A 21,476-nucleotide genomic window follows, 5' to 3' on the forward strand; every position below is an offset into this window, starting at 1 on the left:
ATATATATAAGTTAAATATTAAATATTATCGTTAAACAAGAGCACATCCTTCTTGTTTGACCTACAAAAGAAAAAGAACGACAAAAGAAGAAAAGCACAAGAATGGAAGAAGAAATTACCTTCGGTGATACTTGACAAGCGTCAAAGGCACTGAAAATTGAGGATCGTGAGTTGAAGAAAGTGCAACCTTATATATAAGGGTGGCAAAATGGTTAAAAGAAAACAGTTAACCACCCATATTATCCACTAAAAAATGGATTGGATAATGAATTTTTTAAAAACGGGTCAAATATGGATAAGAACCATATTATCCATTTAGAAAATGGATAACCAATGAATAACCAATGGATAACCAATGGGTCTAACTTTTACATTTGTAAAGCCTCAAATTGGGGTCCCTCAAGTTAGGGAGACTAAGAATTCTCCCAAAAGTGATCATATACAAGAATTCTCCCGCCGGTTAACCCGTTTTTTATCCGTATTAAATATGGTTCGGGTCGGATAACTGATCTGTTTTTTCATTACCCGTTTTCGACCCGAACCATATCCAACCCGATCCGCCCGTTTGCCCCTCCTACTTATATAGATGATTTGAGTAGGCTATTGAGAACTAAGTCCCGATGTGGGATCAGTATTAAAGGAGGCTGTCACGGTTAGTCTCCAACATGAACTGGGCTACTGCAATTTGACTCCTACTCAAATTAACAATTGTAGTCGGAGAAGAAAAAAGCGTGTTTCAGAGTACTACTTGAATTAAAACAATTGTGGTGATACGAATCAACACCAATAACAAATTGTGATGAATTCATATGTTCTACATAAGTGCCACGTGTAGTAGATCAGCTATGTGCTCCATTAAGAAGTCAATTTTGAAGTCTTGCAGCATCACTTTAACTAAGATTGCTTGGCATTTAAAATTCTTTTTTAATTTTGGTGCTTAAGTAAAAGAGAGAGTTAGTCAAAGGATTACTTATGGCAAATGGGATCCGTCACTACTTTGGTCCAGATAGAATGCAACTAAGGTGTTCTAATTATAAGAAGCGACACTGACGATGCCATTCCAAGGAAAATACGAACTGTCTTCAACAAATACTTCAAGTCTGGTTCTTAAAATTTATATTTCGACGAGACTTGAACTAGGGGCGTTTGTAGGTATATAAATTTTATCAAAATTAAATTCATGAAATAATTTGGACTATATTTTAAATTCAAGATATATTGGTCCAAATAAATATATGGGCTAATATAATTGAATTAATTATCTAAGTCCAATATATATGGATTAAATAAATAAGTCTTAATCCATTGGGCTAGCCCATTTAATTGGGCTAAAGTGATGAGCCTACTTTGTTAAGCCCAAGATGTCATCTTCCTAGAGGCCCAGTTTGGTGCCACGTGTCAAATGACGTGGCGCGCCAAGTCAAGCGGAAGAGCCAATAGGACCATGCCATGTGTCAAATTGACAAAGCATGCCCAGTCACACTGAAAGGCCAATGAAATCACGCCACGTGTGCAAGTGACATGTTCTGGCCAATCAAATGCGGCCATGTCACACTTTAATTTGATTGGTCGGAAAGAGTTTGTTCTTATCACAAATCCTCCCTTCCACAACAATAATAGGGGTCTTCATAACTCAGAAAAGACACCAGAAGTTATACCAAGAAGCAAGAAAGAGCTCGTGGATCAAACGCTGCAAATTCCTCCACAAGTTTCAAGCTTCAAGTCCAAGTTCAAGTTCAAAGTTCAAGAAATCAAGTTCAAGCTCAAGAATGAAGAACAATTCAAGTATTCAAGATCAAGAACGAAGTCAAATTAAATACAAGGCATTCAAGATCAAGGCTACTTGTTCATGATGCAATTCGTGGCAACAATCAAAGTGTTCGCGACGGATAAATCAAATTCAAATTCAAGATCAAGCTCAAAGGTCCTTGAATTTATACTAGAAAAGTAGAATCAGAGGAATCATAGAGATTGTGATACTCAAATATTCGAAATAAAATACTACGATTGTTGCGATATTTTTCGGTCTTGATTTTATTTTCTTGACGCAAATTTATTGTCTACACCTAGATACCATGCAATGGTTGCGGATGTTTTTGGGATGCACTTCGATTTTGAAACCCATGAAAGCGTTGAACAACCTCCTAACGAAGAGGCAAAATATTTTTATGAACAGTTAGAGGCCGCTAGTTGTCCACTAAGAGAATGGAGTATGCACTCTCAGTTGTCTGTTGCGGTTAGATTATTAAGTATCAAATCAGATACCAATATTTCTCAAGCGGGAATAGATTTTTTCATTGGCCTTATTAGTGAACTAGTTGACCCAACTTTCAACATACCCGAAGATTTCTATAAGGCTAAAATATTGGTCTCTAAGTTAGGACTCTCGTCTATGAGAATCGATTGTTGTGAAGATGGTTTCATGTTGTATTATAGGGTGATGTAGATTTAGAAAGTTGTAAATTTTGTTAAAAAACTCGTTTTAAGCGGGTTTTCCAACGGGAAGAATGTTGTTGTGAAGTCGATGCATTATTTACCTCTTATTCCTAGACTAAAGAGGTTGTACGCATCGATGAGTTTCCGCTCCTCATATGAAATGGCACTATAAAAATAGAAGGCCGCCCGGTGTTATGTGTCATCCTTCAGATGGGGGGAAGCTTGAAAGCATTTTGATAGGACGTATCTAGATTATGCTAGTGAACCGAAGAATGTTTGGTTGGGTTTGTGTGCTGATGGTTTCGTGCCATTTTCTGTTTCTGCAATACCATATTCATGCTGGCCGGTCTTTAATATGCCGTATAATCTTCCGTCTGAAATGTGTATGACCAGTCCATATATTTTTTTTAAATTGTGTTATTCCCGGTCCCCGTAATCCAAAGAGTTTGACTAATGTATATTTGCAACCTCTGATTGATGAGCTAAAACAGTTGTGGTATGATGGAGTTGAGACATATGACATATCAACTAAGCAAAATTTCAACTTGCATGCCAACTTAATGTGGACTATTTATGATTTTCCTGCGTATGGAATGTTGTCTGGGTGGATGACTGTTGGAAAGTTAGCATGTCCTTAATGCATGGAAAATTATAAAGCGTTCACTTTAAACATGGCCGAAAGTAGTCATAGTTTGATTGTCATTGTCAGTTCTTGCTAGTTGATTATGAGTTCAGAAGGATGAAGAATGCATTCAAAAACAGTTGAACATGATTTGCAACCTCCAATTTTGTCCGGTGAGGAAATTTGGGAGAAGGTTCAGAACTTCACTAAAGTTACCGAGGCCCCACCTTCTAGATTTTCTGAATATGGTGTTACTCATAACCGGACAAAACAGAGCATATTTTTGGAGTTGACATATTGGAAGGATAATCTTCTCTGACACAATCTTGATGCCATGCATATTGAGAAGAACTATTTTGATAATTTGTTCAACATAGTGATGGATGATAAGAATAAGATAAAAGATAATCCGAAGGCTAGACTGGACTTACAATATTGCAGGGACCTGAATTACATTTGCATTCTGGAATAATGGTAAGGTGTTCAAGCCCAAGGCCAGCTACACATTCACTTTGGAACAAAGACGACAAATTTGTGAGTGGGTTACAAACCTAAAGATGCTCGAGGGCTATGCTTCGAACCTGGAAAAACGTGCCGATATGGTTGAAGGAAAGCTAACTCATATGAGAAGTCATGAATTTCATACCTTCGTGGAAACCTTAATCCCTATTGCATTTTGTGGTTTGCCTAAAATATATGGAAACCCATCACAGAGATAAGTTTGTTAGTAAAAAACTTATGTTTTATCACATTAAGGGAAGAAAACCTATTTCAAATGAATCAAAACATTCCTGTAATCAGCAATAAGCTAGAAAGGATATTTCCATATGGTTTATTTGATGTGATGGAACACCTTCCAATTCACTTTATACACGGGGCGCGACTTGGAGGGCTGGTTCAATGCAGGTGGATGTATCCATTCGAGGGGTAATTATCAAACCTTGATTTATTCTTGTAATTTTCTTTAACGTTATCGTCTAATATGACAATGTGCTGGACTATCGGCAAGTGTAAGCGATTTGTTAAAGAGAGGAATGGGATTGAAGGATCCATATACGAAGCCTATCTTGCAAAGGAAACTGCCCATTGTTGTTCTTACTACTTCAACAATCATGTGCCATGTGCTAGAAATAGGCCCAATCGACACAATGTCGTGATTGAGATTGATCCATTATATCCACCAATGTCCATATTCAATCAACCAGGCCGAGGTTCTAAAGATCGAACAAAAAGGAGCCTAAATAGTATGGAGTACAAATCAGCTTCAAATCATGTGTTGCTAAATTGTCCGAAAGTTCAACCCTTTCTTAAGTAAGTGTTGACGTAAGATTAATTTATATGGACTAATATTTAATTTGGTTGATGCAACTAACAAATAATTTTCAATGTGTCGCTCTGTGGCTTCGTGAGTCAATTTGGCCATGATGCTGTATATTCTACATTTGAGGCATGGTTTAAAGAGTGTGTACGTGCATCTTACATACTTTCTCACATGTGAATATACATACTTGGTCACTTGTGAATATACTTGATCATTTGTGATTTATTTAACACTACATGTAGGTCAATAATCCAAACAACGGTGTTAAACAATTTTTGAAAGGCATATCTTGGGGGCCTGCACCTAGGGTTACAACTATATTTAAGTATTGTGTGAATGGTTACAAATTTCACACTGAGGAATGCTCCAAGTATAAAAAAAACAATAACAATGGGGTGTGTGTCAAAGGTGGTGAAGGCAACCAGGATGGGGAAAATGATTATTATGGTGTGATCAAAGAGATTCTAGAATTGTCATATTCAGGTTGGCCAAATAAGAAGATCATACTTTTTCGATGCAAGTGGTTTGACCCAACACCTAGAAGAGGTACAAATGTACACTCGCAGTACAACATAATTGAAGTTAATAAAAAGAGGGAGTATGATCACTATGATCCTTTTATAATTACAAAAAAAATTAGGTAAGTGTATTATGCTCCATATCCATTGCGGAGGGATATGGCTGATTGGTTGGTTGTAATCAAAACTAAGCATGTTGGTAGGGTGGAAGTTGAGAATGTGCTAGATGTTGCTAAACGATACCTCAAGTGTTAACCAAATGGTGGATGATCAGTTAGAAAATGACTTGGAGCATCCTCAACGCATATTAGAAGAAGTTGATATGGAGGAAATAACAATCATAGAAAATGAGGATGAAGAATCACCTAATGAAAATGAAATAAGTGAAGGGGAAGAATTTTCATACGACGAAGGATACTTCGAAGACGACTAGCATATTAGTTTTTTCAAGCGCTCTCAACTTATATAGATTTATATTCTTAATCTAACATTTTCTTTAATTTATGCAGATGACCGGTAGGAGTCGAGGTAGGTCTAGGAAGGATAAGAGGCCTATTGATCACGATGATGGTGCTACACCCTCGCTTCCTTCCACTCCACACTTGCATCCCTCCACTGCTGATGGCCGGCAACAATCTTCTAGGCACACATCTATTCTACCACATCCATCTACTCATCAAACAACCTATCATTCGCCCTCCCAGCAGTATTCTTACCATTCTCCGGCACAGGGCTATACCCTGCTTCCTCCATATGATCCTGCATGTAGTTACATGGGTCCATCGAATTAGCAGTCACAAGGCATGTGGTATGCCCGTCATCTGCTCCAAGCTTCATCACCAGCTGGATTGCATCAATCTAGATTTCAGCCAACCGGATCGCAGCAGTGGTCTAGATCGCAGCAGGGGTCTAGATCGCTGCAGGGGTGTGGATCGCAGCCATCTTCATCAGCGACCCCGTCTCCCTCTCCACGGAATTCGTCTCCTAGCATTTCTAGACTTCGCCTTCGGGATAGTACCGTTGAGCCGGATGCCTCCCTTTCTGCGCACGCTTCAGATTCATCTGAGGATGATGATCCATAGGAAGTGCGGTTTGATCGTTATCATATGATGATCATCAGAGGGCAATGGGTAAGATTTATTTATTACTTCTTTATTTTTGCTAAATTATAATAGTTACTCTTGTTTATTTAACGTAATTGCTATGTTGCAGGTTCATACCTAATCATCGGACTACAAAGATAATCACTGAAGCTCTGGGCCGGTTGTATGATGCACCCTATGCGACTTGGAGTGACTTTCCAGCGGAGCTCGTGCAGCAAATTTTCAACAAATTTAAGATTTTAATATAATTCTTATCTACTTAAGCATTATATTATCAATATTTTCATCTAGTGTTACATACTTCATTTGCAGACGAAGTGTGCCTGGAAGGACCGGTATAACAATGAAATTTGTGCAAAAATTTTGTGTTCAAATGTCGTAAAAGACTATCTGATTCCTTTTGCTCTGCTCGAAAGAAGAGCAAGAAGCCTTCATGGGTTCTACCGCATTTATGGGAGGATATGCTGAGGCAGTGGACAATCGAGAAATTAGAGAAGAGGAGTGAACAGGAAAAGAAGGCCCGAGCATCTGAGAAGGGTGGATCCTTGCACTGTGTGGGTACAAGGAGCATGGGGACTACGAGGAGACTATTGGTAATTCCTTAAAATATTTACATCTATTTTATCGAACTATATTTATATATTTTAATTTAGTTAACACGTTTTATTATATTTGTAGGAAAAAAAATATGGGAGGAAGATGACTCATGATGATTTCTTCATGGAGACTCACATCCGGAAGAAGAAGGCACCGACAGATCCAACTAGATGGGTCGAGGACCGGGCGGAGACTGCATATGTAAGTTTTATAATTACTATAACTTGAAATTAATGTTTATAATATTATATAGTTAATAATTTTCTATCTTCTAAATAAAGGGCCGCTACAAGATTAATGTGGAGGAGTACACTCAGAGCTTGCCACCGAATGAGCAAGGCGAGCGACCACCCCTTTCAGACGAAGAAGCGCAGAGGATATGGTTGGATGATGTCGTTGGTCCTAATAAGGGGATAGCATACGGCCTTCCAGAGAGATTATTTCGGCGCTACAGGGTTGGATTGCAAGGTATAGGGACTTCCGCCGAAGGCGAGGCAATTGATAGGTCGACTATCTCGTCTATGGAAAAGAAGATCGCAAAGCTGACAGCAAAGCTTGAAGAGACAAAGGCTAGATGTCACGACCCGGATTTTCCACCCTTGGGAGTCGTGATGGCGCCTACTAGTGAAAGCTAGGCAAGCCAATCAACTGAATTATTTGCCTTGTTTCCATTTTTAAATTCGTTAACAATTTAGAACCAAAATTCTATAAACAACATAATTTAATCAAGCGGAAGATTCAATTTCAGGTTTAATAATACTGCTAACACCATTCCATAACAAAACTACCCAAGATTGGTGTCACAACTTCACAGACTGTCTAAAAGTACTACAAATAAAGGTCTGAAAGAAATAACAAAATACTGTCTCTGGGACTACATAAAAGAAACAGGAAAATAGATAGAGGGAGACGCCAAGGCCTGCGGACGCCTGCAGGACTACCCCGGGTCGAAATCTCACTGCGGTTCGAAATCTAAAGCACTGGGATCTGCACAAAAGAGTGCAAAGTGTAGTATCAGCACAACCGACCCTATGTGATGGTAAGTGCCTAGCCTAACCTCAGCGACGTAGTGACGAGGCTAGGACCAGACTACCAAATAAACCCGTACAGATAAATAATGTACAGCGGAAAATAGAAGCAGAAATGTGTAGTCAAGGATGGGAGGGGGAAACATGCTGCGGGGAAATACCAAATGGCAACAGGAGGACAACAGTTAAATATATGGAACACCACAATTCAATTATCATCAAGAATCAGAAATCAAACAAGTGCACGGCATCACCCTTCGTGCTTTTACTCTCATCCTCACCATAAAAACCAATATAAACTGCACGGTATCACCCTTCGTGCTTTTACTCTCATCCTCACCATAAAAGCAATATAATTGGCACGGAATGGTACATCGTGCGGCATGGCATCACCCATCGTGCTTTACACTCTTCCTCACAAAATAATACACGGCACCACCATTCGTGCTTTAACACTCTCTCACAAAAACATTGCACGGCATCACCCTTCGTGCTTTACACTCTTCCTCACCCAGACAACAAACACAAACAATAAGGGCAAGGAATAAAGGAATCATAATAAAATCCCGGCAAGGGAACAATATTAAAACAACAACGTCCCGGCAAGGGAACAACATTAAAAGCAACAACGTCCCGGCAAGGGATCAATACCATAATCCTCTTCTCATTTTCACATTTACTTACAACTTGATTCACAATTTGAGCCAATGCTCTATAAGGTTCAATTGCCAACTTAGACATCCACAAATCACTTTACAACGTGAGCCAACGCTCTTCAATATACAATTACCAATAGCTTTCCACAAACCTTGCTCAATAATAGCAATCACCACATTAAACATGAGCAATACAACGGAGTCACATTAGTCACAACAACATAAGACTCACGGGCATGCTTGACACCAACGTATAGATACTCGTCACCATGCCTATACGTCGTACTCAACAAATAACACATAGCAAAGAGGACACAACTCCTAATCCCTCAAGCTAAGGTTAGACCAAACACTTACCTCAATGGCACGAACACAGTTCAAGCCTCAATTATAGCTTTACCTCTTGATTCCACCACCAATTCGCTCGTATCTAGCCACAAGTTACTTAATTACATCAATGAATGCTAAATGAATCGGTTCTAATGCATGGAAATAAGTTTTCTAAAGTTTTTCCCAAAGAGTCAAAAATCGACCCCGGGCCCACATGGTCAAAATCCGAGGTTCGAACCAAAACCCGACTACCCATTCACCCACGAACTCAAATATACAATTTGTTTTGAAATCGGACCTCAAATCGAGGTCCAAATCCCCAAAATTTAAAAAAACCTAGGTTCTACCCAAAACACCCAATTTCCCCCATGAAAATCATTGATTTTGAGTTAAAATCATGTGAAAGATGTTAAGGATTGAAGAAAACTAGTTAGAAATAACTTACAATCGATTTGGAGAAGAAGTTGCCTTTGAAAAATCGCCCTAGAGTGTTTATGTTTTGAGAAGATATGAAAAATGGTTGAAAATGCGTCTAAGTGTGGATTTACAGGTCTCTGATGTCGCAATTGCGAACCCTTCAGAATACTAGGACTTTGCATTTGCGAACAAAATGTCGCATTTGCGACCAAGTCAATTATCCGGCCTTCTTCGCATTTGCGATAGGCCTGTCGCGTTTGCGAATACCGCATTTGCGACTTCAGGCATAAACTGAACACTTCGAATTGCGAAGTGTATCTCGCAAATGCGAGATAAGGCTGGCCCGAGGTTCTTCGCATTTGCAACGAATTTCTCGCATTTGCGAACCCTACTTGCATCGCAATTGCGATGCCTGATCTCGCAAATGCGAGATCAGATCCAATTTCACTCCGTGGCCTATCCAAAACTCACCTGAGCCCTCGGGGCTCCAAACCAAACATGCACACAAGTCCAAAAATTTCATACGGACTCGCTCGTGCATTCAAATCACCAAAATAACATCAACAACTATGAATTTAGCATCAAAATCATGATATCACTCAAGAACATCAAATTTTCTAATTTTCTCAAATAAGGTCCGATTCACATCATTTCAAGTCCGTTTCTTACCAAACTTCACAGACTCAACTTAAATCACATATAAGACCTGTACCGGGCTTCGGAACCAAGATACGGGCCCGATACCATCAAATTTCAAACACATTTCATTTTTAAAAACTCATGTATTTTTCAGAAAATAAGTTTTTTAAAAAATTCATTTCTCGGGCTAGGGACCTCGGAATTCGATTCTGGGCATATGCCCAAGTCCCATATTTTCTTACGGACCTCCCGGGATCGTCGGAACACGGATTCGAGTCCGTTTACTCAAAATGTTGATCGAGGTCAACTTAAATTCATTTTAAAGGCAAAATTTATTATTTTTCACAGATTTTCATATAATGGCTTTCCGGCTGCGCGCCCGAACTGTGCACGTAAATCGAGGTGAGGTGAAAAGGAGGTTTTAGGCCTCGGAACACTGAATTTGTTTCTAATACAAGTGATGACTTTTTGGGTCATCACACTAGAGAACAAAAGAGACATGAACAATTTGGTACCTTTCAAGCTCAGCTAGAAAAGAGGGACCAACAATTTAATCTTTTTCAAGGTCAGCTGGCCAATCTTCTTGCTGGTGGTGCTTTCCCCATTCTCCGATTTCGTGAGCCTTCCCCATATGCTAATCCTTCTCGTTGTGATCCTTAGAACCATGCCGACGATGAAGGTTCTAGTGGTGAAGATGGAGATGATGCAATATAAAACACTCATTAAATGGTGTGCATTGCTAAACAAAGTCTTGAACTTATAAATATTTAGTTGGGAATAGTTTTGAATAATGATTGTATTGTTGATATTATTTTGTTATTGAACATTTGTATAGTTGTTGTTGTGGTTGGCGTTGTTGTTATGGTTGTGGTTGTTATTAGCGTTGTTGTTGGTTAATTGTTGTTGTTGTTGTTGTTGTGGTTGTTGTTGGTTAATTGTTGTTGGTGGTGGTTAATTATGGTTGAATGACGACAATGTAATGCTACCATTATAGGATGGATATTGATTGTAATTGGTAGGTGGTGTAGCTTAAAAACAGGCATATTCTACCCAGTTTTTACCTAGAAAACCGACCGAACTCGATCGAAAATCTTATTTTTCCTAGAAATTCAAAATTTCCGACCGAGTTTGGTCGAAAATTTCAAATGAAATCTGCAGAATCTTGAAATTTCCGGTTGAAGTCGGTTGGAAATATCTTTTTAAATTTATTTATTTTCTTAGTATACCGACCGATTTCGATCGACTTATTACAATTTACAAATAATTATAAAATTATTATATATCTAAAATTCGGGCCGATGTTGGTCGCTATTTGAAAAATAAATAAATAAAATTTAATTAATACCGTCCGATTTCAGTCGGTATATTTCTCTTTGTTGTCAGTCAACGGGTTGAAATAACCGACCGTTTTCGGTTGAAAAATTGCGACCGATTTCGGTCGCAACATCTTAGAGACCATTATTTTGTCCGACTAATTACAAGCGATCGAAAATCGGTCACTTTTCCTTAAGTTCCGACGGACATCGATCGATTTTCATGGACGAAATTAGGTCATTTTCTAGTAGTGACTCATAATTTAAAAGTGGTAATTATATCACTGTTGAACATATAACTGAACAAATACTGAAGTGAAATTGAACCCAAGCAATACATAAAAGTCAAGCTCTACCCCCTCCCACAAACCAAATGCCACTGTCTAAGTTTTAAGTTTTAGGGGACCAATCAAGATATATAAACCTCTTATTTAATATATATATATATATATATATATATATATATATATATATATATATATATATATATATATATATATATATATATATATATAGTTATGCCGAGCAGTGGCGTAGCCATCTTATGCCAAAGGTGATCAAGCACACACCCTTTGTCGAAAAATTATACTGCATATATAAGTTAAATACTACTCTATATGATTATATATTATATTTTGTACACCAATACATAATTGGGTGAGGCAGTCCAGCAGTTCAGGCTGTTCAAAGTGACATGTTGTTTACATGTTCCTGTCCATTTTATTGCCAAAACTAGACTGAGACCATTATGTTGTGGTCTATTTAATTCTTTTTCAATCTAAAAATTTGAATACCCTTAACAGAATTTCTGATTACATCACTAATACTGAATTATTATTGTGGTAGTAGTCACTCCTTTATATTAGGAATTTTTACACCCTATAGAAAACCTTAGTACCCTATTTATCAATAATAATTACCATTTTAAAATATTACATCCTATAAATACCTTTTATCCTTTATAGCAAAAAATCTAAATATAGTTACATCCTACAATTAAGGCACCATATATGCTAACTACTATTTTTCTCTCTCCCTTTTTGTATTTTCTCTCATATAATTACCGCGTATTTGCAAACCCCAATACAATCTCTCTCTGTTTGCATACAACCAGACTCTCTTCTCCCACAAACCCTAGTTTCTTACCCAAATTCTCAATTTTCGACTGGATTTACAGCAACTTTCTGCTCTGTTTTGGTCGGATTTGGTGTGATTCCAGGCACGTCGTGTGTGTGTTAACTGCTGTGAGGTCCGCTACTCTTCAGGTCTAAGAGGGCCTGTTCGTTTTCTTCCCTTTCATAATTGCAGAGGAAGCTGTTGGCTGGATTTTATTCAGGAACTGGGTTGGCTGCTTCATAGAAATAATTTGAAGGCTAGATTAGAGCATTTTGGTCCTGACCCTGTTCTCTATCCTTTGAAGCGGTTCAAGTGGCTTATTGATTTCTGCGTAGACCATGAATTGATTTCAGTTCTATTTGAATGTATTCTTCAGCTGTATTCACTTGTATTCAGGTTTAATCAGTTGTATTTAACTATTTTATTCAGCAGTAGTTAGTTGTATTCAAGTGTTTTATACAACTGTATTCAGTTATATTTAACTATTTTATTCAGCAGAAGTTAGTTGTATTTTGTTGCATTCAAGAGTTTATTCAGCTGTATTCAGTTGTTTTTTTGTTGTATTCAAGTGTTTTATTCAGATGAATTAAGGTGTATTTTGTTGTATTCAACTGTATTATTCATATGTATTTCTCTTTATTCAGCTATAATCTTTATTATGTATCTTTCAAATACAGATTAATGAGGGATCGTTTTAGTTCGTTGAGTTAAATTAGGAGAATATCATGTGATTTTATTTCCTTCCGTTTTTAGAGCAGATACGTTACTGTATTTAATGTTAATGTCGCTTGAATACAGCTAAATACATGTCAAACTTAGCTGGAATTCCAGATTTTACGCCTATATTTTTGGTTGTATTAATGAATACAACAGCTTAAATACATGAAATACATTGTATAAAAACATAAAAGGTATCTATAACACGTAATATAGCAAAGGGTATCTATAAATGGTTAATTAGACCATAAAAATGGTGCTTGATGAAAAATATTATGTGCAAAAAAAATCCTTTCCTGGCGGCGTCACCAACTCAGGATGTTCTGGAACAATATACGAAACACGGTGTGATGTGAGGAATCACAACGCTTTAAATTAGTCCAATTTGAGGGCTTTTATTTGGGCCTTTCGCTTTTCACTTAGCTGCCTTACTAGACAAGTTACATCCTCCGGTTCATTAGAAGTGACCAATTGCTTTAGACACGCCTATTAAGGAAATATTAAATTTTAGATAAAAATAATAAGCATGACTAAACTATCCTTAATTAAATACTCCCTCCGGTCCAAAATAAGTGATTTTTTGGATGTTTTCACACAGATTAAGAAATCCACCTTTTAGCATTAATTAGCAATGGAATTGACCATATTAACCTTTACTATCTCACATAAACACTCCTAACACATATTCCAACACTATTTACTCCAAGGACAATGTAGGAAAAAAATAATTAATTCATTCTTGAAATCTGGAAAAATCACTTATTTTGGACCACAAGAAAAAGGCCAAAAAACACTTATTTTGGACCGGAGGGAGTATTGCAACACAACTTAATGTGAGGAGTAAAAGACTTTTTAGGAATACGTACATAAAGGTAATTTTGGAAAAATAAATTGAATATTTTCTTGATTATATAAATGGACACTTATTTTGGACCAAAATATAAAGGACACTTATTGTGGACCGGAGGGAGTATTTTTTAGGGGAATTAATCGAAATAGTTGTCCACTTAAATACTTAAATTTAAAATGGTCAAATAAATATATAAAATATACGTATAATACATAATTATATATAATTAATATATAATCTATATACAATATTTAGAAAAATTAAATAGTAAATTCAATCGATTGTTTGTAGCAAAATCCCTTCTTTCTATTTTTCTTGATTCTTTTTGTGGTTGGGAACATCACATGGAGAATAGGCAAAAAGGGAAAAAGGAAAAAGAAGTTTGGTAATTATTAAATCTAGCATTTATCGAATATTATACCCTTCATTTCCTTTTTTATAAATCTACTATGTGATTGCATAGATTCATGGTCCATTTTAAAAAGAAAGAAAGAAAGGTTTTAGAGTTTATGATCTAAAACATGGCGTGATATTTATGTGGCTATAAAATCATATTATTAAAAGTAAAATGATAATATTAATATTAAAATTATTTTTAAATATAAAATTATATTATTTTTTCTCGAAATAAATATAAAAGAATAGTACATAAAATAGAATCCAGAGAAGTTGTAACTTAACAATAGAAGTTTGAATTTCACATAGGAAACAAAAAAGAAGAAGTACATTTTGAATAATAGACGTAAGCCATGACAAAGAGTAGAATTTTCAACTTTCTTTTTATTTTTATTTTTCTTCGACATGTATTGAACTTATCATATTAGAATAATATTGAACTTATCATATTAGAATAATGGTAAGTACTAACTAGGTAGGATAAATTTGTATTTTATTATTTGTTTTCTTCTTGTTTTGGTCTTGCTATCATTATCTATGTTGACTATTAAGTATTGTTTCAAATGAAGAGGAAGAATTGGAGTATGAATAAAAGAGAAAGGAGTATCAAAATCAACTTCTCATTGATAAAGAAAAACCATGAGCCAGCAAACTCTTCTATCTAATTTTTTTTAAAAAAAAATCATAATCATACTTAAATGAAATATATTATTCCTCAACACTTTCTTGTTCACATTTGCCTAACTAAGATCATAAATTGATCCCCTATGAAATAATTCAGCGTCCTAAAAATCATTATTCAAACATTAGTTTATAAAATTTAGAAATTAAATTTCTTTCCCACACGTTACAGACACGTAAATTTCATTTTCCATTATTTGATGTTTGGGAAAATAAGAAAAAGAATTCCCTAAGCAACCAAAACATTGACTACTTCAATTAAGTGAGGTACCTCTATTTAAGAGCTGATTAAACTTTTAATAGATTTAGCAAATAGAAATGGCAATGCTACCATGAAAGTGGAATTTGCATGACCAATAAGAGTTGTGGTATAATGATAAATCTTTTGTCCTTAACGAGCATTTTAGGTTCGAGCTTTAGGTATAAAATCAGAAAGTGCTTTATTCTTCAATGTGGGATAGGCGGATTTAGAATTTTTAGAACATGGATGCACCACTGAAAAAGTGAGAAAAAAAGAAGTCCTAAGTGTGAATCGATCCATATTCCTTTGGATAAATAACCCAGCATTCAACCAGGTACAACATTCAGCATTTTTGGAATATGGAGGCCAATTTATTTGATTAACTTTACGAAATATATACATAAAATACCTAGTCTGATGAAAATATCATGAGTTTACGCATACCGTGAAATGACCTAAATCCACCCCTAGATTTCCTGATACGAATTCAAATTTAATCGGGCCATAACTTTTTGAAAGAAGTCTATCCATTACTTAAAACAAAAGTAACAACTGAGAGAATTGTGTGTGTTAGGCAGCCGGTGCAAAAGATCATTAATATTTGACCTTTTATGCAAATTGTTTTCGTTCAATTATAGTTTAAAAGTCTGCTCCATTTAATTTTAAACCATAATACAAAGTGGGGAAACAGAATTTATGAGGAACTGGACAACTAATGTAGTAAGGATTATTTTTTCTTGTCTAGCCAATTAAACACAGTATTATCTTCCATGAAAATTTATATTGGATTATCTCAATACAACTAACAAATTAAAACTACTTCTAATATATAGCAAAGAGCTTAAGTTTTATGTTTGACGCTATAAAAAGATATTAACACAATCAGATCACTCATTAGATAATTACAAGTAAATCTCTTAATAAACATTAATTGATAATCTGATAAAAATAGTACGTAATTTTAATTGAAAATTAGGAACGAAGTTATTAGGGACAATGTGGGAGTGGCCTACGTGGAGGATAAGATGCGAGAGCGAGAATTCGATGGTTCGGGCATGTTAAAAGGAGAAATACAGATGCCCCAGTCAGGAGGTGTGAGAGGTTGTCCTTGGGGGGTCAGAGGAAGGGTAGAGGTAGGCCAAAGAAGTCTTGAGCAGAGGTGATCAAGCGAGACATGGCACAACTTAAGCTAACCGAGGACATGACTCTTGATAGGATGGTGTGAAGGTTGAGAATTAGGTATAAGGTTATTAGGTAGTCGAGTGTTTCCCTTTGTCTTCCTTCGTTCAGTAGTATTAATGTTAGTATGGTATTGTTTTATTCTTAGATGACTATTACTACACATCTTGTATTGTATTACTTGTTATCAATGCTTCTTTCATCTTTTATTTTGCTATTTTAGTTTTTTAAATATCTTGTATTGTTATTACTTGTTATAAGTGCTTCTTTCAACTTTTTTTTAGCTGAGGGTCTATCGGAAACAACTTCTCTGCCCGTCCAGGGTAGGGGTAAGGCTGCGTACACCCTACCCTCCCCAAACCCCACTTGTGAGAATACACAAGATCATTGTTGTTAATTTAATTAAAAATTAAGATTCACTAATAATATAAAAAAAAATAAAAAATTTACACTATCGGTGTATATAACTGAAACCCTATAGACTTCTTCAATCTTAAATTGAGTGTCCACTTTCTAAACCAAATACCTGTAACTTAATGGAGCAAAATAGTTAAGTCTCTTGACTAAATAATTATGTATTTATGTTGTGACAATTAACTAATTCCAATATTAAAGTTAGCTCTACCCACCTAATCACTGTTAATTTTCCAAATGTCGTACCAAATCAATCTGGTTGGTGTTCTATTCTTTCCCATATTTTTAAGACTAATCTTCTACTTGTGAGAATTTAACTAATATCATGCTAGAAAATATGGCAAATCTCCACATTCTCAATTATTATTTCTAATTTACAAATGATATCGGAATTATTAGATGTTTATCTTACATGACATTAAAAATGTACAACTAATAGAAAAATCTCTAATTATTTTCCGAGAGAAAGAAAATAACAAAAGGAAAAAAAAAATATTTCCTCAACTTTAATGGAATTATTTTTCTCTCAAATAAAGAGGAAAAGTACAATAATACCAGGGGATTTTAGTAGGCCATATTCTGTCCAAAAACAATAATTTTGAGAAAAGGTTTGTAGAATTCTTCAAAAAAATAATTAATGTTAGCCAAAAATTGTCATCCCTATAATGACAACTTATTCTTTAGTTTCTAAAAGGCTTTTCTTTCCTAATTATTAGGTTTATTGTTCACAACCTCAGTTTTAAGTTTTTAACAATGAAATTTATAGTAAAATAAAATTTATTATTTAAATTCTTTGGCTAGAATAAAAATAAAATAATTAACATCTACCTATACCTAATTCCATTTCAAATTACTATCTAACACGACCAAATTTGATACCTAACAGAGGTCATGCATATCTGTTGATGTCACAGGAAGAAATGATCAGTTGATCTCACATTTGTACAGCTAATAAATTATAAGTTGGGTTGCATCTAATTAATTAAACTAACAAATTATTAATAATTAATTATTGATTGGTGGCAATGGCAACTCCAACCAGTCTTTTGAATTATTATGTTATGATTGTTTGTATACAAGTTATATGTGGTTGATCTGAATGCTTAAACAATAAACAGAAAAAGGGAAACTTTTGGACAAATAAAGAAAAAGAAAATACCGGCGCCACACTCCAATCGGCTAAATGCTACTCCCTCCGGTTCACAATAAGTGACCAGTTTACTTTTTCATTTTGGTTCAAAATAAGTGTTCAGTTAGGTAATCAAGAAAAAATTCAATTTGTTTTTACTCTTTTATCCTCATGTGTATATCCCTAAAAAAATTTCTCACACCTCACTATAACTATGTGACCAATATTTAATTAAGGATAATTTAGTCATATTAGGTATTTTTGTATAGGATTTAGCATTTTCTTAATGGGCGTGCTAAAAGGAAACTGGTCGCTTATTGTGAACCGGAGGGAGTACGTGATAGATCAACCCCCCCCCACCACCACCACCACCTACCCACACATCACTTTTAGAGGCGGATCCAGAATTTTATGTTTATGAGTTCCTAAAGAATCTCAAGTTACTCTGTTCACGAGAACCCGTAGTTATTATATTGGATCCGCCCCTGACTACTTTATTATTGTTTTTTTGGTATAGAAAGTCAAGGTTTATAGGAACTAACCTCTTTATCTTCACAAGTTAAGGATAAGGTTTACGTATACCTATCCTCCCCAGACCCTACTTGTGAGATTATAATAGAAAGTGTAATCTCACAAGTGGAATCTAAGGGGGGTAGTGTATCCGCAGACCTTACCCCTACCTTGTGCAGGTAGAGATGTTGTTTCCAATAGACATTGGGCTCAGGCAAGCACAATCATAGCAGTAAAGCAAATTGAAATGTAAAAATAGTAGGAAGTTATAGGAAAAGAAATAGTAACAACAGCAAAATAGTAACTCATCGAAGTAGAAGCAACATCAGTTCATACTAGAAATTCAAGAAAACAAAACAAGAGTAATACAACTATCAGAATGAAAGGAAAGTACGTTTTACTACTACTAACCTTCAACATTAATTCTCGACCTTCACAACCTTCTATCAAGGGTTATGTCCTTACTCAGCTGGAGATGCGCCATGTCCTGCCGAATGACAAACACAAAAGACATTTGATTAGCTTAAGAATAATGACATTTGAACTAAAGATCTCTTAAATCATTTACAAACATATGTAATACACTAAATTATAAAAATGATTGGCCATCTTATAACTATCTTCACATTTTGCTACATATTAAAGACAATCTTAAAATTCTGCCTCTCATTCGAACAAAAATCAAACTTATTCCGCTGCCCCCACAGATTCATTTAGTAGTAAACAATGTACAAAAAAGTTAAATCAAAAACATTGACTATATCTCTAAAGTAACATCAAAACTTTGGAACTTTCCTTTCCTTCACTTTTATTTTGGCAAAAATGAAAGTCACCTTCTAGAAAAAGAACTCTTTATTCGTTATTTCCTTCATTTTAATTTATGGAGCGGTGTTCGAATTTCAATAATTAAATTACTTTTTCTATACTCATAATGTTTATATATTTTTTTAAATATTTTTAAATAATTATAATGACCTATAATACTTTATGTAATTTTTAAATATATAAATTTTATTATAAAAATTATATTTAAATTCGGACCGTAAACGGTAATGGAAGAGAACAAGTAGTATAGTAGTAAATATGAAAAAATTAAATTAAAATCAAAGTTTCTATTTATAAATATTTACTTGCGTCTACTCAATCACCTTAGGATTTCTTCCTTTCACATTTGCCATTTTCACTCTCTCTTCAAATTTCTTCAACTTTCTCTCTCTAGAATGCCTCAAGTAGATTTAGAAACTCTAGTTTCAGCCTGTGCCGGCGGGGGATATGACCGGAAAGTTGCATGTGAAACTTTAGCGGACAGCGCCGGCGAAAAAACGGTGAAAAATGATTTAAACGCCGATAAGAAGGAACCAGAAAATCCGCCTGATTTTCCGCCGGAATCATTCTGGCTTTCGAAAGATGCTGAGTTCGATTGGTTTGATCGGAACGCTTTTTTGGAACGTAAAGAGTCCACGAAAGGTATCGGTCCAAATCCGACGAACTTAAATACTCCAGGTTCCAATTCGAATTCGCAGAGATTTTCGTCGGCTTTGAAAAATAAGGCTTCGATTATTGGACTACCGAAGACTCAGAAGGCTAGTTTCGTCGATTCGAAACGCCGAACTTGTAGACCGGCGAATATACGACTTTTCCCGGCGAAGCGGTCTGAATCCACATTGAAATCAGCTTCAGTTACTGAACCGTCGTCGCCGAAAGTATCCTGTATGGGAAGAGTAAGATCAAAACGAAGTCGCCGCCGATCATCTGAAAAACAATCCAAAAAATGTGAAAAATCACTCGAGAGATCACGAAGCAGTGGTGAGAAACGCAAAACCGGATTCTGTTCACGGTTACTATCGATATTCCGGTCTGGCCGGAATCAGAAAAAACCGGCGAGGTCTAGTACGGAGAAAGCACTGGGTTCTAGGGTAGAAGGATCGGTAAAACCACTAAGAAAAAGCAAGAGCGTGAGCGTAGCGAAAACACGCGGAGGTCCAGTTGGTGTTGAACCGGTTTCTGAACCGGCCGGTTTAGGAGGAATGAAAAGGTTCGCCTCGGGCCGGAGATCGGAATCATGGGTAGGCGATGAAATCAACGCAGTTGTTTAAAGTGTGGGTCCCAAGGAAGAAGTTTGAAAGAAGAGCACGAAAAGTCAAGTCTTATATGGTAGTAGTTGGAAATTTTTTGGAATATGGCGGTAAAATTAACGGCTTTTTCACTTACTCCGTTAAAATTAGCGGTACTTTTTGGATTTTTTTTTTCCTTTTCTTTTTTTTTTTTCAAATTTAGAAATGTTTTCCTTTCTCCTTGCTTTTTAATTTTTGACCTTTTCAATACTAGGTGATGAATAGGTTTATGTATTGTAAATAAATTTGGTTTTGGAGTGAAGGCTTGTAAATTTTACTGTTCTGGTAGTTAGATTATAATGAAGATGGTTTGAAAATAATAGTATTTTCTTTGTCGTCACTTTATTGTCTTCTACTTACGTTTTAAAATCTGTAAACATAGAAAATGCCCAAGTTTGTCACGTGTCCGTCTTACATCTCAAAACTCAATCATAGGCAGGGTATTTTTTTTTTTTTTTTGATTTTTCATCCGATGCGGTATTTGTATTTGCATCTGCGTAAATTCGAATTCACTCATGAATTAGGGATAAAGCACCCTAACAAAGGCGACTTCTTGGGATATAGGGTATTAAAATATACACAATAAAAGTATAAGTGGTCTTCCAGTTAGTTACATATCTGTTAAGTAGTTAGTTAGGTTAGTTGACAGCTAGCTATGTGCTGTCAGTTTGTTAGTGCACATTAGCACTATAAGACATTGTATTGAACGACTCTCTCTCCAAGACAATACAGGTTGAATTTCTCTTCCTCTTCATTTCTCTGTTTCTCTTGTTAGCTAGAATCTAATATGGTATCAGAGCGGGCATCGCAAGGACTGTAATCCCGATCGATTTCCGGCGAGATTCAAGGTTTCCGGCAAAGTTCAAAGCTAAGGAATTCTTCGATTTCGAGCTCAATTTCTAGCAGCCATGGCGGATAAGGAAGTCAGTTCACTAAATAATAATCATCCACTATTTTTGCAAGCTTCAGATGCTCCATGACTCGTCTTAATTCCGCTCAAGCTCACAGGTCGAGAGAACAAGGCACTGTGGAGCAGGGCGATGAAATTGGCGCTCGGGGAAAAGAGCAAGCTTGGATTTGTGAGAATCCTGTGCAAAAAGCATGTATAAAGGCAAATTAGCAAAGCAATGGGAGAAGTGCATCGCAATT

At 35.8% G+C, this 21,476-nt stretch overlaps 1 protein-coding gene across 1 annotated transcript; it reads left to right on the forward strand.

Moving 5' to 3' along the window:
• The first annotated feature begins 19,361 nt into the window (after window positions 1-19,361).
• Window positions 19,362-20,667, forward strand: LOC109243022. Its single transcript, XM_019409910.1, has one exon. The coding sequence runs from the start codon at window positions 19,434-19,436 to the stop codon at window positions 20,307-20,309; it is 876 nt and encodes a 291-aa protein (XP_019265455.1). The 5' UTR covers window positions 19,362-19,433; the 3' UTR covers window positions 20,310-20,667.
• The last annotated feature ends 809 nt before the right edge of the window (window positions 20,668-21,476 follow it).

Source organism: Nicotiana attenuata, unplaced genomic scaffold (assembly GCF_001879085.1).
Source record: "Nicotiana attenuata strain UT unplaced genomic scaffold, NIATTr2, whole genome shotgun sequence".
NCBI lineage: Eukaryota > Viridiplantae > Streptophyta > Magnoliopsida > Solanales > Solanaceae > Nicotiana > Nicotiana attenuata.

Excerpts from the sequence above, each read along its gene's own strand:
- LOC109243022 (XM_019409910.1), top strand. The coding sequence starts at position 19,434 with ATGCCTCAAGTAGATTTAGAAACTCTAGTTTCAGCCTGTGCCGGCGGG.